Source organism: Liolophura sinensis, chromosome 7 (assembly GCF_032854445.1).
Source record: "Liolophura sinensis isolate JHLJ2023 chromosome 7, CUHK_Ljap_v2, whole genome shotgun sequence".
Classification (NCBI taxonomy): Eukaryota; Metazoa; Mollusca; class Polyplacophora; order Chitonida; family Chitonidae; genus Liolophura; species Liolophura sinensis.
In genome coordinates this window covers 48,533,370-48,548,184 of record NC_088301.1, presented here as the reverse complement: position 1 = coordinate 48,548,184, position 14,815 = coordinate 48,533,370, and the positions used below count along the sequence as shown (strand labels likewise).

At 36.2% G+C, this 14,815-nt stretch overlaps 1 protein-coding gene across 1 annotated transcript in view; it reads left to right on the top strand.

The window, feature by feature from the left end:
- Positions 1–6,053: 6,053 nt before the first annotated feature.
- LOC135470983 (sorting nexin-5-like) overlaps positions 6,054–14,815 on the top strand; it is a 55,691-nt gene continuing 46,929 nt past the window's right edge. The window contains exons 1-8 of the mRNA XM_064750032.1: positions 6,054–6,141; positions 8,140–8,268; positions 10,139–10,237; positions 11,012–11,142; positions 11,408–11,483; positions 11,987–12,003; positions 13,338–13,422; positions 14,718–14,792. Of these exons, the coding sequence (XP_064606102.1) occupies positions 6,139–6,141; positions 8,140–8,268; positions 10,139–10,237; positions 11,012–11,142; positions 11,408–11,483; positions 11,987–12,003; positions 13,338–13,422; positions 14,718–14,792 (615 nt within the window). The 5' untranslated portion in view covers positions 6,054–6,138. The remainder of the gene's footprint in view (positions 6,142–8,139; positions 8,269–10,138; positions 10,238–11,011; positions 11,143–11,407; positions 11,484–11,986; positions 12,004–13,337; positions 13,423–14,717; positions 14,793–14,815) is intronic.

Here is a 14,815-nt window from a genome sequence, read left to right as displayed (position 1 = left end):
GCATATTCTGGCACAAAATTAGTTATCCTATCATTTCTACAATTCCGTACAATAGAAATATAGCCCAAATATTTCGCACAAACAGCACGTGAGGTTAAAGAAAACAATGTTTATTATACATGCATGCATGTGCATGCCTCTAAATTCAAGCAATCAAAATAAATGCATTTGTGATATCAGAAGGAGACCTGTACGACATGTTAACTGTTAACTGGAAATTATTACTTCTGGGGAAAAGGCCTTCAAAAAGGCTTATTACTAAGTGATGTATAACAAAATGTTTTAACTGTCGATTTTAATAAATTTCATAGCAGTGAGGCGTAGATCCGTGCATGTGGTGTATTTTTTTTAATGGTTGGGTGGAAAATCGTGGGTGTGAGATGGGGCAGAAAATATGTTGCCCCATTCCCATGAACACACACATTTTTGAAGGTGCAAGGGTAACTATGTTGGGAATATGCCGAGCTCTGTATTTAATATGTCAAAACAATGTAGGCTCAGCTTCTTGTCACAGCTGATTCAATGAAAGATACACCATATCTATACCTAGAACTACATCTGTATATGCCATAGGGTTATATACATGTAACTCATTTTAAAACAGCAGGATTTAAGTCTTTCAGAAGGATTATGGTTTTCACATCTACTGTCGAACAATGTTTATAGCATTCAAACGCTACTGCGCTACATGATATATAGCCACCCAGAGCTTAGTTCATTTTTATTATGTACAAATACAATATTTTCAGAAATAATGGACGCCAACAGCACGAACGTCATCTGCAAGGCATCATCGAACCCCAGGGCCCAGTTGTTCAAAACTGTTTGAAGACTTGAAGGCCAAGTCTTCTATTTTGTACTTAGCCCAAGCAAAATTGTATAACAGTGTATTGAATAGTAAATCTGCTGCCTTTATATTTTGACTTTAGACAACTGCAGTAGCTGCTGAGTCCGGCTAAAAATTTAAATATAAAATATGACTTAGTACAAGTATTAACAAATACACCTTCGAACAAATGGGTCATGATTGCCATAGTATGAAATTCCATAGCGAAAGAGCTGACGCTTCGCGTGACGATAAACGGCAACCCTCAGTTAAGCTTGTACAGTGTATAACAATAAGGCACATGCTGTTAGTAGTTATGCTGTATGACGTCATCCAATGTTTTCTTAACTTTCATGACGACAATCGATATGGACTAGTCTCGTGAACGGGTCTGGATAAATCAAGATTTATGGGATGCATAACGTGGTTAACTGGCTAAGATCTGTTAACCACACCAAGAATGCTGTCCATATATGTTTTAGTCTTAGATACATACACACTTGAAATTGTGAAACAGTAAATCTCATATAAAAATGAATTATAATGAGAGAAAATTCAACGTCAAGTTTGAGGAAAACTTGACGAATATGGTTTAAATCCCGCTGTGTTTCATCTCTGGTGCCCTGACGCCCGTCTTTCACCATGTTAGTAGATCTCTTCACTGTATGTTGCCACGGACGTTACGCCAGACGATGCAACTGCATGTTTCGTAAAACGTGTCCCTCTCACTGACGTCTCACTATGTACGCCAGATTGGTGGCTTATTTACACGATTGATTGACGTTTTACGCACCATTAGACAATATTTCAGGTTTAACAACTTATCCCAGTATAATCAATGCGACGTTGTGAAGTCCACGTGAGAAACTGGAAGGAGTGTATGTAAGCGCATGTGAAGCATGCGGCTATGTAGGCCTAGTGTATGGATGTGTATATAGGCGCCTGTATATCACGTATGTGGAAGGAATATGCGCTCTATAATTCACTTCTTCGGCTGCGGCCTGTCAGGTAAATCAGATCCGTTCATTCCAAAATCATGCAGTTCTATATTTGCTTATCGTGAAAATCAAAAAAAAAAAAAAAAAAAAAAAAAATTCACAAACAGTGAAATTCTACACTGAATTTGTATCCGATACACTGTTCAGCCTTGCAACTATATAGCTGAATTAATGTTGATGTTGCCTTAACCCATAATCACTCATTCATTTCTATTCAACCGTTATCGTCACATACATGTCTATAAGGGACGCAAAGCTACACGGATTGACATTACAATTTCTTTTTATGGATATATAGATGAACGGATTAATCTTCTAAGTGTGGTATTCCTGTTACACTGCGAATTAACTGTAATGGCGACTCAGGTCCTTAATTTTCCCTTAATGTACAGGCGTCCTAAACGTTACTAGTTTGCCAACATGGACCAAACCTCATCGCAAAGGCAGCTGTATAGTAATGGACAATATATTATAGGCTGCTTAATTTTAAATTATTTACTGTGCATACACGCATGATGACAACTGGGCGATGCCCTAGGTACCAAGTCAATGTATTTATGCATGGTCGACCCTACACAACACACGTATATACGCCAGAAGCTATATACATTATATATTTACCAGGAATCATCAATATAACAAACACTTGGGATCCAGATCAACCACATACAATCTGCGTTACCTGGAGAGTAATCGAAAAATGTAAATAAGGCCAAGGCTTGATAAATATTTATTTATTTATTTATTTGCACGATGTTCCATTCGTATTATTTCGTCCCTTAATCATTTCCATTCATGCATGTTGCCTACTTCTCCTTTTTATTTATTTCCTGATTTATGCGATTTATAACTATTTATAACTTTTTATTTATAACTATGGATCGCTAAAGGCACTGTATTTTACATTACATATAAGCTTAACCTTTTTCGTTCATGTTTATCTTTCATTGTTATTGGGTATTTTTTTTTACTAATATAATATAATTTATAGGTCTTCATGCAACTTACATTATTGGATCGTTATGAATTCAATCTTGTACCAGTCTAACTCTATATCTGTATATCCTACCTTACGTATGTTACAACCATCATGCCCACATGCATGCAATCCCAGAATATGCACGTATAAGGCAACTGTTAACAATGAATTATTAGAGTTTAATATCTTTATGTGTACGCCAGGTTACACATTACATAGCGTTTTCAGCCAAGTACGCAGTGTTAGTCTTATATACATAGCGATTTACGCACTCATGCCGCAATAATACCTATTGTTCGTAAACCTGTAGTAATCTGATGACCTATGTATACACGTTTGAGAAGTACTGGGACACGGGGAGGGGAGGGAAGGAGGTACTATATACTGTAACAAATAAGGTTCTACTAGAAATGGTGAAATACTAAATACATGTAAATGTATTACATGTCCACATACATGTATTAGTCATTATGATTCCCCCGGGCTCTGTCCTGATTCCTCCTGCCATAGAGCTGGCCGCCGTAAATTCTTGAGTACGGCGATAAACATCGATCAGATAAATTGATTAATAAAATAAATAAAATATTCATTATGACCTTAAATGCTGTATCCAATATAGGACTAAGGGAACTGGATAGAGACATTAAATGAACTCTAAGCACTTTGAATGTTAATCTCGCAATTAACAAGAACTGAACTAACTAGAATGACGGGAGTATATATGTACCCCCATGCTAGAATCAAGCCGCTGAAGTCCTACAACAAATCGATTCTATACACTAACTAGCGAGGTCGCGCGTTCAAATCCCGATCTTGCTGATTCGTCCGTCTTACAGTTGAGGAATTTTGCCCATTGATATATACGATTTTGTTTGATTTTGTACACACGGAAACTGTTTAATTTAACTCTACGTGTGTCCCAAAATGTGGTGAACCTGTAATCATACCGGCATCCTGAGCGCTGAGTGATATATGTATAAGGTATTGAGACACAGAGGAAGGTGATCTCCAAAGAACTTTGTGTAAACATGCAGAACATCATAAACGGCCCTATACATACATGTATGTGAGCCCTGTGAATGGATCGCCGATAATACACATGTAAAAACAAGCTATAACCTATAACCCATGAGATCATTACATGCATGCATGGGGTCAGGGGAATCACTCACTGTCCAATACTTCATTGTGAATGAGCCTTAACCGCGCGTGTCCATGCGATTACATTCTAAAAACATTGAATTCGACGAAGTAACATGAATATCCCACTCTACAACACAATTTTCTTTTGTATTATAAACCACATATAGCCTGTAATCCTCGAGATCATAGCATGCAGGGGAAGGGAATGTAAGACTGAAATCACTTACTGCCCGAGGCTTAATTGGGATTGAACTGAGCGTGTCCATGCGATTACATGCTAAATTCCACGAAATGTGAATCACTATAACGAATTTTAGTAATAAAATGGCTGCTTTTATATCATTTTATTCTCCGGGCATCTCTCCGTTCGATTTTTTTATATGTCAAGTTGCATTTTTATGTGTTCATGGTTTGCTGTATGCCCGCAAAGTTTCATGGTAACTGCTTTGACCAAATTCAATCGAGAGCGCACACATCAATACCTGACCATCCTATGGCGGTAATACATTATTTTGTCTATAGCAGGCACTTCTCTAAGTGTACTTTCATACGATCTGTGATGTCTGATCAGCTTCAGAGCCGCGAGGCTAATTTTATGTTATTTTTTTTCAAAACTTTTTCAATTCTTTTTCACAAAATATATACCCAGTCACCAATAATAGTGCAATAATATTCCGGTTACCTTTTTTTTATTAAAGGGAACGACTAAATCATTAACCCCAAAGAGATTTACTTAAATTCATCAAACATGCCATGACGGAACTACAATGCAACAACACAAATTCGTATTCCCGTCAAGTAGAAGCTTATGACCTGTATACTTAACTACCTGCCAGTTTGAATTATAACTTTAATAATTGGTAACATTTGGAAATAGAAATAATAGCCTGCAGTGAGAAGCTGTAAGTTAATCATCCATAATACGCTAAACAAAAACTTTTTGCGTTAAAATGAGGCCTTAAGGAGTTGCTGCATGTCCACATGTGATATCACATAATCGTTACCGTTTGGGAAAACTAAGCTTAAGCCATGAAAACCCTCCCAAAAAGTTCCCTAAAACGGTCTCCTATCGTCAGAATACTAGCTGCACACATCCTGAGAGCGACTGTTTCATTCAACCAGGTCCAATGAAATGAGATTGAAACAGAAACAGAGCTGAAAGGCATTTCTTAATGAAGGCAACTCAATTTCGCTGGTGAGGCAAATTAAATCACAAACTGGAATCGAAATATCATGAAAAGTTCTCAAGCGACACCTGATGTAGGCGTATACTCTGATGCACACCTGAGGAGTAAATGCTGCGACGTTGTTGATCCAAAACTTAGCGATGACAGGACTTGTTGCCACACGTGCGTGAGATGGTCTCGCCAGTCCAGCGCCGGGAATTATTGCATTATCGATGCATGATGATAAGAAATTTAAGTGTATCGCCCATCCTGTGCGATAACATGACAAGCCTATTCGGTTCTGTGCGCAACATATGTAAATAGGCCTAGGCCTATATGGCCTTTATACCTCGCCCAGAGATATAAAAACGTCGTAGGCCTGGGCCTATATGGCCTTTATACAGGGCCCAGAGGTATAAAAACGTGGTAGGCCTAGGCCTATATGGCCTTTATACCTGGCCCAGAGGTACAAATATAAAAACGTGGTAGGCCTAACTCTAATAGGCCTAACACACTAAAGTAAGTTGTATTTCGAAATCTACAAATTGCAGCCTGGAAATTCAGGCTTCAACAATTTTCCCAACAATATTTAAATTTTGAAATGCAAGATTAGGCCTATGTTATTATTAACATGGATCTTCCTTTGCAAAGGTAAACTCATCATGCAGGGCTATGCTCTTCCAAGCTAGCTTTAGGCCTATTGACCTGTGTGGGCCTATTATCACGTCAATTCCAAACATGTGAAATAATCTGCAACAGCGAAACCTGCTTGTGAACAGTGTTTGTATCTATCTTTTCACGTTTGTCATGCAAAGTTGTACATGAATGTCTTGATGAGACTGACGCTATGTGAAGTTAACGCATTTAAGCCTGTCTCCGGTAAGTCGTGATGAGCGGGAAAGCCACCAAGCTGTGTGTCGGTAGCGCCATCTGCCGGACGTCTTGTAAAGGTCTGTCGTCACATGTGGGACGGACTGGCAGAGGTGTCAACAAGTTTTCCGCAACTTTGATAACACTCAGTGTAGCATGGTTTGTTTTCGTTATTTTGTGCTCAGTGCATGTTACTTTTATTTGTGCACACAGAGTCACTGACGCTGATTCAGCACAGTTTTCGCAATAGCTGAAAGTCTATTCACAAGCCGAGAAAACACTGGTTATGAGTTGTTGTTGCATTGAAAACGCCCCTTCGACAACCTCTCACTATATTGTTTGCTTTTTGTCGTGTCTTTGTAGGAGTGAATTTAAATGACATTTAAGATTGTCGTGATGTTACGAATCACTGCATAAATTTTTGTTTCACCCTCAGTTGCGTTTATTTAAATCGTGAATGGATGAATAGTTTTACAAGAAAGTTTCTGAAGTGGCAATTAGCATATTGTATTTTTACCAGCAGCACTGGTGTAGTAAATGGCTAATGTAGAAGGACATAGAGTGTACCACAGGAATAACTTAAGTCAGAAGATAAATTGTTTTTAGCCGATTTTTTATTTCTATAGATATAGTGTGTAGCATGCTATCTTCATCAGAAGTCCGGTCTTTGAGACTTTTGTACTGCCTGGTAGGCCTGTATAGGTGTAGCTATTCATGAAATACATACAAGCAATTGAAAACAGACCCTAGCTCTGGTGATTTAGCTGTCAGAATCTTAATCAGAATTTTTTTATGTTTATAGTTTTTTTGGTTTTTATTAATATAACCACACAGTTATTTGTCACATCTTATGCTGGGTTCGGTTATCCTCATAAACACCATTCGAGTCATGAAGGAACTATGCAGAACCCTTTGGCCGGTTTCGCCAGTTGTACCTATGAAACAAGATGGTGACTGGGAAGGCAGTTTGTGCTTCTGTCCTGCTGGCAGCAAGTAGCTTGTTGCTGTAGTTTTACCAAGGTGACATCGACAGCATGCTTGGACAGAGGATGAGAAGGGTTATAAATTGTTATCCGACATTATTATATACTTTTCATGTGTTTATTCTTCGTCCGGCATCTTTGCTAAACTTCCCAAGTTGAAGGTCAGAAATTCAATCCTTCAGATATCTTTCAAGTTCACTAGTTGTATTCATGAGTCGTGAGGTCAAAAGAACAGGAGTCACATTGTGGACTCCAAAATATGACTCATAGGCATATGCTTTCGAATGCAGCATTAGTATGAATTAACTACCAAGATAAACCAAAAAAAGAAATACTACATACTGAAGTACGGACAAGTTATAACATGACACAACTACCATCCTTGGGAAACATGAGTATAACTAGTGCCATGTAAACAAGTGGTTTTAAACTGTACAGAGAAGTCAATATTTCTGTGGAATGGACAATTTCTTACATTGTGAGGGAAAAAAAAATGGAAAAGACTAAGCCAAAAATCTTTTTCTGTTTTGACTGGAGCTAGAATTTGAGCTGCAAAATTTTTTCGATGTTCTTACTGTAAGCTATAGTAGCTTCATTATTTAAAGTGTGTAGAATTTATTATTTATAGTACATGTATTTATTTAAGTCCAATGTTTTATGTATTGCTCCCCACCATTTCATCTACAGTGTACTTGTAAGTTTGGTGCTGGTTTGTTATTGCATGGTGTCACGTTGACATTGTTGTGAGATCTTGTAGTGTAATTGTTGGGGTCTGACAGTCAGCAAAAGCAAAGTTCATCTGACTTGAGCACAGGTGGTATGCTGTTAAATGGTTGGCATAAAGCATTGATGTGACAACCATATGAGTATTGGAGTACCTAGAAAGTTAACTCCCTTGAATTCAACAAAATAGTATATTGTTGTACTGTAGTTTGTGTTATGGTGGCTTAAACCCCTTTAGTTTCCAAAATAAAAAAAATCCCCCTGATTCTAGTACAGTAAACCTGATTAACGGTAACTGAAACCTGTAATCTGCCGTAATCCAGGCTACTTCAAGATAACAAACTTCAAGTTTGAAAGTTTTTAGCAAAAGTTTCCTGAAATTGTGACAGTTTTACCAGCATATTACATGGTTACACAGTTGATGTGTTGGATGTATGATTTCTTTGACTAGGACACTGTAGAGGAAAATGGAAGGGACAGTCCAGTGTTAGAAGAACCATTTGCACCGCTCTACAAAATACGAGTCGCAGATGCTGTGAAAAATGGAGAGGCTGTCCAGTTCACCATCAAAGTTCACAAGGTCTCAACTTTTTTTTTCGATTGTTTAGTTCCTGTAAATGCCTTTTTATTGGCGTGGTTCTAACATTCGCGGATTTCGCGGCAAACACATTTTCGCAAAAATAAATGCCATCGAAGATAAAACCCATTGTAAGTAATTTACTAATGTAGCATGTGTTACAGTTATTAATTCGTTAACAAGCACTACAGTTCTAATACTTTTTCAACCACGTTAATCAAAAATACCTAATTAGAATGTATTCCGGCTTTCACAAGTCCAGCTTAACTGATTGTCAGTTAATGTCGCTTTCTTTTAGCTCTTAGCTCCGTCTAAGTATCGTGACAATCGTTGTTGTTGATTTACTGCCGCAGTTATAGACATACAAATTGATAATTTGTACTGGGCGTGTGTACATGATACGATATACATATGATGAGAGAGGCCGTTTTTTGATCGACTGCACTTGCCTTCCAGTCAGATCACCTTTCCAACGCGCCCGATACATCCGGTTTCCGCACTTCAAACTTCCTTTTTATTATGATGATTTCTGAGAAATTTACTCAGATCTGTCACAGTTCACTCAAAGTTTCACTCACACTGCTTACGCATGAGAATTAAACAGTGGGATTTATTTATATCACATTTAATCCTTCGTCGTCTCCCGGAGGGAGTGACATGAATATTTGCTCACACAACAGGTAAGGGCTTCGTCTTATAAAGATTAACAGATTTCAAAAGATTAAAAGCTTGGAGGATTATCTTCCTTTGTCTGATCAAGTTACTGTACTGTATAGAATTTTTGTCACATATTACAGGTACAAACAAGTTTAGATGATAACAGTCACTTGAATGCTTGGGTTCTTGTATTACTTAACGTTTCTGTGTTGAAGTTTGATTTGCATTTATCAGTTGTCCAAAAATTATGCGAATGTGTCGTCTTACCAAATCCATGAAAGTTTATGCCCGCGAATGAAAAGGCATTAACAACATTTTGATTTCTGGTCTGTTTATTTTGTTCCTTTTGCGAGAAATAGTCATGATCTTGTCTGCAAGAAGTATACGTCCTGATTTTTCTAGTATTTTGCATATAAGAGAGCAACTTACAGTGCCATTTATGCACCTTTTCATTTTCTTTTTGGAGACAAAACTACATGTATATCATATAATATTGATTGGGTTGTCCATGGCTAGGGCTTCATAAAAGCTATTAGTTCGTCAGTCTGCAGAATAATACATCAGAGTATGCTTAAATAGACATCTTCTAAGACATGAAAAGGTTGAAGAATTACAGTCTTGCATATTTCATTGAGTATGTTGCATCTGTATGAAATGTATGTAATTTTATAGTATGGATCCTTGTGGAAGTTTACAAAGATTTTCATTATAAGGTACTTATCGAAAGCGTGAGGACAAAAAATTGCATAGTTGTCTCCCTTTGAGACATGACTTAGTATAGGTTTTTATATATTATTAATATTTTATATAACCGGAAGTGTTGTACATGCGGTGAAGTGTACAAGTATGTGTATGTCCATATAGCTGTAGGTATGTCACCATGTTTAATGGGCTTGGCAAAATATTGTTTCGGGGTAATAGTAACCATGATTAAGCTACAAGTATTTTTGAAGTAAGTATTCGGGCTGATGACATAATGCCATTTTTGACTGACAAGTTAGTCAAAATTTGAAGTAGGGTTTTAGGGTGTAATTTTGGGCCCTTTATAAAAAAATTGTGACCACATTAATGTTAAACTCAGATAAAAGTGTCAAAATTTAAACTTCCGGTATAAAAATCTAAGCACTGTGACAAGTTTTTTAATTTTGACTAAAATTATGACAGAAATTTTTTATTAGAATTGGCCATATGAAAGTTGTAATCTTTGCTCCTGCAGGTCAAGGATGATGAAGATGGATTTGTCGTACGTCAGTTCGAGGATGTGGAGTGGCTTGAGCATTGTCTTGTTACCCAGCAAGGCGTCAGTGGGCTAATTGTAAGCTTTGACCTTAATAAATGTAAAAACTGTTCTTGAGTACTGAATGAAAGTGCCAAGAGTTGCTAAGCTGTGTTTGCAGGTGATAATTCACACTAAATCAAGATTTCTCTGTGGTGTTTGCAACACAAGCGAGTTAAAAATATGGGAAACATAGGAGTTTGAGTTTTTTTGCAGCAGAAAGAATTTGGATACTCTTGAAGAGACCTCAAAATATCACTCCTGTGGCCAAATTGAGAGGTAATAGTGTTGATCCATGTTTTAATGTGTTCTAGGGCAAAAAATAGTTTGCAACCATTTTTCAGTTCCTTTTATTTCATCTTTTGTGTAGTCTTTAGTCTGTCTTATTGAGGAAACTTAAGCACAGATTCAAGGTACAGTTTTATGAAGTTAACTGTTAATCCAGTAACTGATACAGTACAGGATACAGGATGCAGTACATGTTGATAAAGTACAGTCTTATTGTAGAAAAAAGCCCTGAAAGAGAATTTAGAATGTATAGCACTCCATATAGCAATCCTATGGTATTGTATATACATACGGTATTCCAGTGCAAAATATGGGTGGCTTATTTTCTGCCAAGAGGTGCAAAAATAGGTTACTGCATTTTACATGTTTGTTATAGCTGAAATTTTACATGCAAAATTGAAAATACATAAGGATGGAAAAAAACATTGTTTTGACTTTATGAAATTAAATAAAATTTGTTTGACCTGCTACAAGAGCTAGTGAAAGCTATGTAATTGTTGTACATGTAATTGATTTAAACTTTAGTTTCCACCATTGCCACCAAGACCTGAGCTTGATGCTAGAAGTGCCGAGGCCAAGTCTAAAAAACAGTTAGGCAGTTCGACGAAGGTTATTGTTGGAGATGAATTCCAGAAAGACTGTCGAAATTTAGAAAAGTAAGTATACTAAATATTATTGTTGAAAGATAAATACACATAGAGCTTCAGTGAGATTTCTAGCAATGAACAGAGACATTAATACTGGTGCATGTTTGTGTTTGGGCAAACATTTTGTACACTAAAATTACTGTTGACATGATAAGGCCATCTGACTTAATAGTTGGTATAATATAATGCATATCTGACTCTGCAGCATAAATTGTCTTGAACACAACTGGATTGGAATAATATTTAGCACAGTTTTGTAATGTGTCTCTTTCAGATATTTACGACTATTAATATCACATGAAGTATTTGGCAAGGAAAGAGCCTTGGAAAATTTTCTCACATTAAAAGAAGTAAGTACAATGTATATGTTCTGCTGAATGTTTCTTGAGCAAATACTTATTCTTAAATCTGTTAAGTGTAATGTGAATTATGTTGATACTTCAAATTGGAGGTTCAAGAAAAATTTGTCAGAGGGGTGCATAGAACTCATTTTTCCACATTCAAAGAAAGAAATTTTGTTATTTTTCTTTTTCAATTGAAATTGAGCCCTTTTGCATTTGTTTTGACTGGCTGGCCAAAAAATTGAATATTTTTGTACTTTACCACCCATCTTTGATTAGGTTCATTATCACTGCCAGTATTACTCAGGCTGGCCTCTTATGTGTGAAATTGCAAATTGATGAACAGTTGAGTAGCGTGCATTTAAATATCATGAAACACCTTGCATGTGTAATAGAAATTGTAATGTATCTAGATAAATACTCTGTTCATTTTCTGATTTTCTTGAAATATTATCCTTACTTGTGACAAAAGTTTGTAAAAACGGTATGCCATATCTGGTTAATGTGAACAGACTTATGGAAACTTAAGGTGTGAGTAATACAAAATTGACTGCAGAAATCACTGATTGAGGACAAAAAACAAGAGACCCACAGTTGCCCAATGGAATATTAACTATGATGATGTGGAGACTACATATTTAGAGTGATGAAGTACACTGCTGCATTATGTATTGTAGCAATGACAGTGGCTTGTCACTTGCTCCAAGACTACTGTTAATCCATCTCAATGGCCACCATGTTCTGTCATTAAACAAACACCATGTCTTCATAACAAATCGATGTTACTAGTAAAATGCTCGTAACTGGCAAAAAAGGTTTGCATTTTGCTGCTGTAAACCATTTATCAAACTTAAGAAATAGAGGAGATTGCACAGTGAAGGTTGATTATCATACATATTTTTCGAGTGAGAGGTGAAAATGATAACACACGAGACATGAAGCCTGGAGTAGGCAATATTCTATTTATTATTTACATTTTGACAATATCATGATTTTTTGTATTTGAGCAAGATTCAGCAATGTTTTTAGCTCTAGGCCTTCACAAGATACAGGTATATAGCATGACATCACACATGACATCTTGGATGACGTCTTGTCTTGTTTGCCTGACATAAGAAATGTTGCAGTTGACCGAACTTGTATTATGACATCATTCTGCTAAGCTCGGATTGGAATGTTGTAAAACAGAATGTTTCTTTGTTACGTCACGGTGTCGGGGTGTGTAATAACAAAAGTGATATCTAACTTTAGTCAGTGAGATATCACTTTTATCAGTGACGGAAATATTTTTATCATTTCACCTATATAAATAATAAAAACAAATAGGAAACCTAGACTTAAAATTGCAACCTGCCTGGAGTCCGGTTCCCTGATGTATTCTGCTTACCTTGAAAGGAGGTGAAGCTAATAGCACCACCTATCTTCAGGGGGAGTGAACGAGCCAAACACTGTGTCTTCTGTCATTCATGCTATGCTAATGTCAGAACTGAACAATCAGGAGCCAAAGTTGGTCAAATTTATTCGAAATTTACTTAGTGTTTGTCTTGTTTGATTTCATACATTCCTTGGCTTCCAAAAATTGTCTTGAATATTTCTGTATAAGTGAGATAACTTGTAAAGTGTACAGGTTGATTTTCAGAACTTCGAAAATGTTCAAATTGAGTATAGGTAAAATTTTGAACATTTCTTTGAAAAAAATTTATTTGAATAAATGTAGCCACAAAACTGATTTTTTTGTTTGTTCAAGCGATGCCGGCCCATCCAGGTGACTTTGAGAACCTCTGCAGTCATTGTGTTCTTCTCAGTACTTAAAAGTGTTTGCACATTTAAAATTCAACCATGTGTATGTTATTTCTTCTTCAGGCGCCAAACAGAATTAAGGTTAAGAAAGGAACTTATGAGTAGGCTGTCAAATGTAGTTGGCGAAGTAAGAAAAGGAGGTCATCGGGTAAGCGAACACAGCCATGAAAAATCTGTTTTTTGAGAGTTTTTTTTTAGCTCGCCTGTGCAAACTACGGGTGTAGATTCTGTCAGTCCATGAATGTTAGCATCATCATCCAATAGCAGCTTCAACAGTGTCAAGGGGAATTTTACCATAAATTACAAATTTGTGTCTTGGATTGAATGAAAAGGTAAATTTTAAGAGTGCTATCTCGAAAAGCACTGCATGCATGGATTCAGTTTGTTAGTACTTGTAGAGCTTAATGTAGAGCTTAAGGGGATGTTCCATTGTGGATTTGTGTAATTGCTGTGAATTACAAAATAAATTACTTTACCCCTTATGTATTAGAATCAATGTTAAACTAAGGATGGTATCTCAAAAAATTCTCCAGATATTTATCTCGGGTTTTGCATACATGTAAAGCACAATAACAAGAGTTTGATGTTTCATCGTAGATGGCTTGCATATGTGACAGTTCCAGGTCTTTTTAATTGACTTCATGTCTTTTTAATGTGTTAGAAGAGAAAAGGACACTGCAAAATAATTTTTGTATTGTGGGTATTTGGGACCACCATGTGGTTGATATTGTCATTCTTTAAGAATTTTTACAAGTGTTGACATAGCAATATGTAAAATATATTTGCACTAGAATTTGGTCTTTTCAGCTAACAAAATTCAGCATGGATTTTGATCATAATTATATTTTTAATATCATCACAAATATTATCATAATTCAGATTAAAGGCAAGTGTTTGGATATAAAACAGCAAATTTACATTCAAATTTATTAGACATGCATCACATCCTTATTTAGAAACGTCATTAAAGCAAAGATGATGTATAACAAATTGGGTCCCAAATACCCATCATACAAAAATTATGTTCAACGATCCTTGTTTCCTGAAAGAATAGAATTGGGAAAAAAATATTAAAGACCATATTGCAATAAGATTTCAGGCTCTTTCATCTTAATTTGGCTACATTTTTATGTGTTATACTCCTGTAAGATAAATGGTAAAGTGCTTTGTGTGTTGAGCTGAAGTTTAGCATTTGTATGTCAGCCGCTGGCAAGCTCTTCAAATTGTAAGTTATAATTTTTTTTTTTGGAAGTTTAGGCAGAGAAAAGAGTTTAAAAGACATAAAAAAGTTGGATAACTTACAAAAAATGTGTACAGGTTGAGAGTTGGTGAAAATACAGTCTGTGATGTAAAATATAATACATATATGATCTTTTGGCAGATGTTCATATTGTGCTATTTTCGTAAAAATTTCTAAAAATTGATCCCATTTTCATGCTTCAGGACATTGATGAAAAGTTTCAGCAGGTGCGTGACTGGTCGTCTGAATACTTATCAGCATTAAAAGAAGACTCTGCAGTAAGTATAATTTGTGACATAAT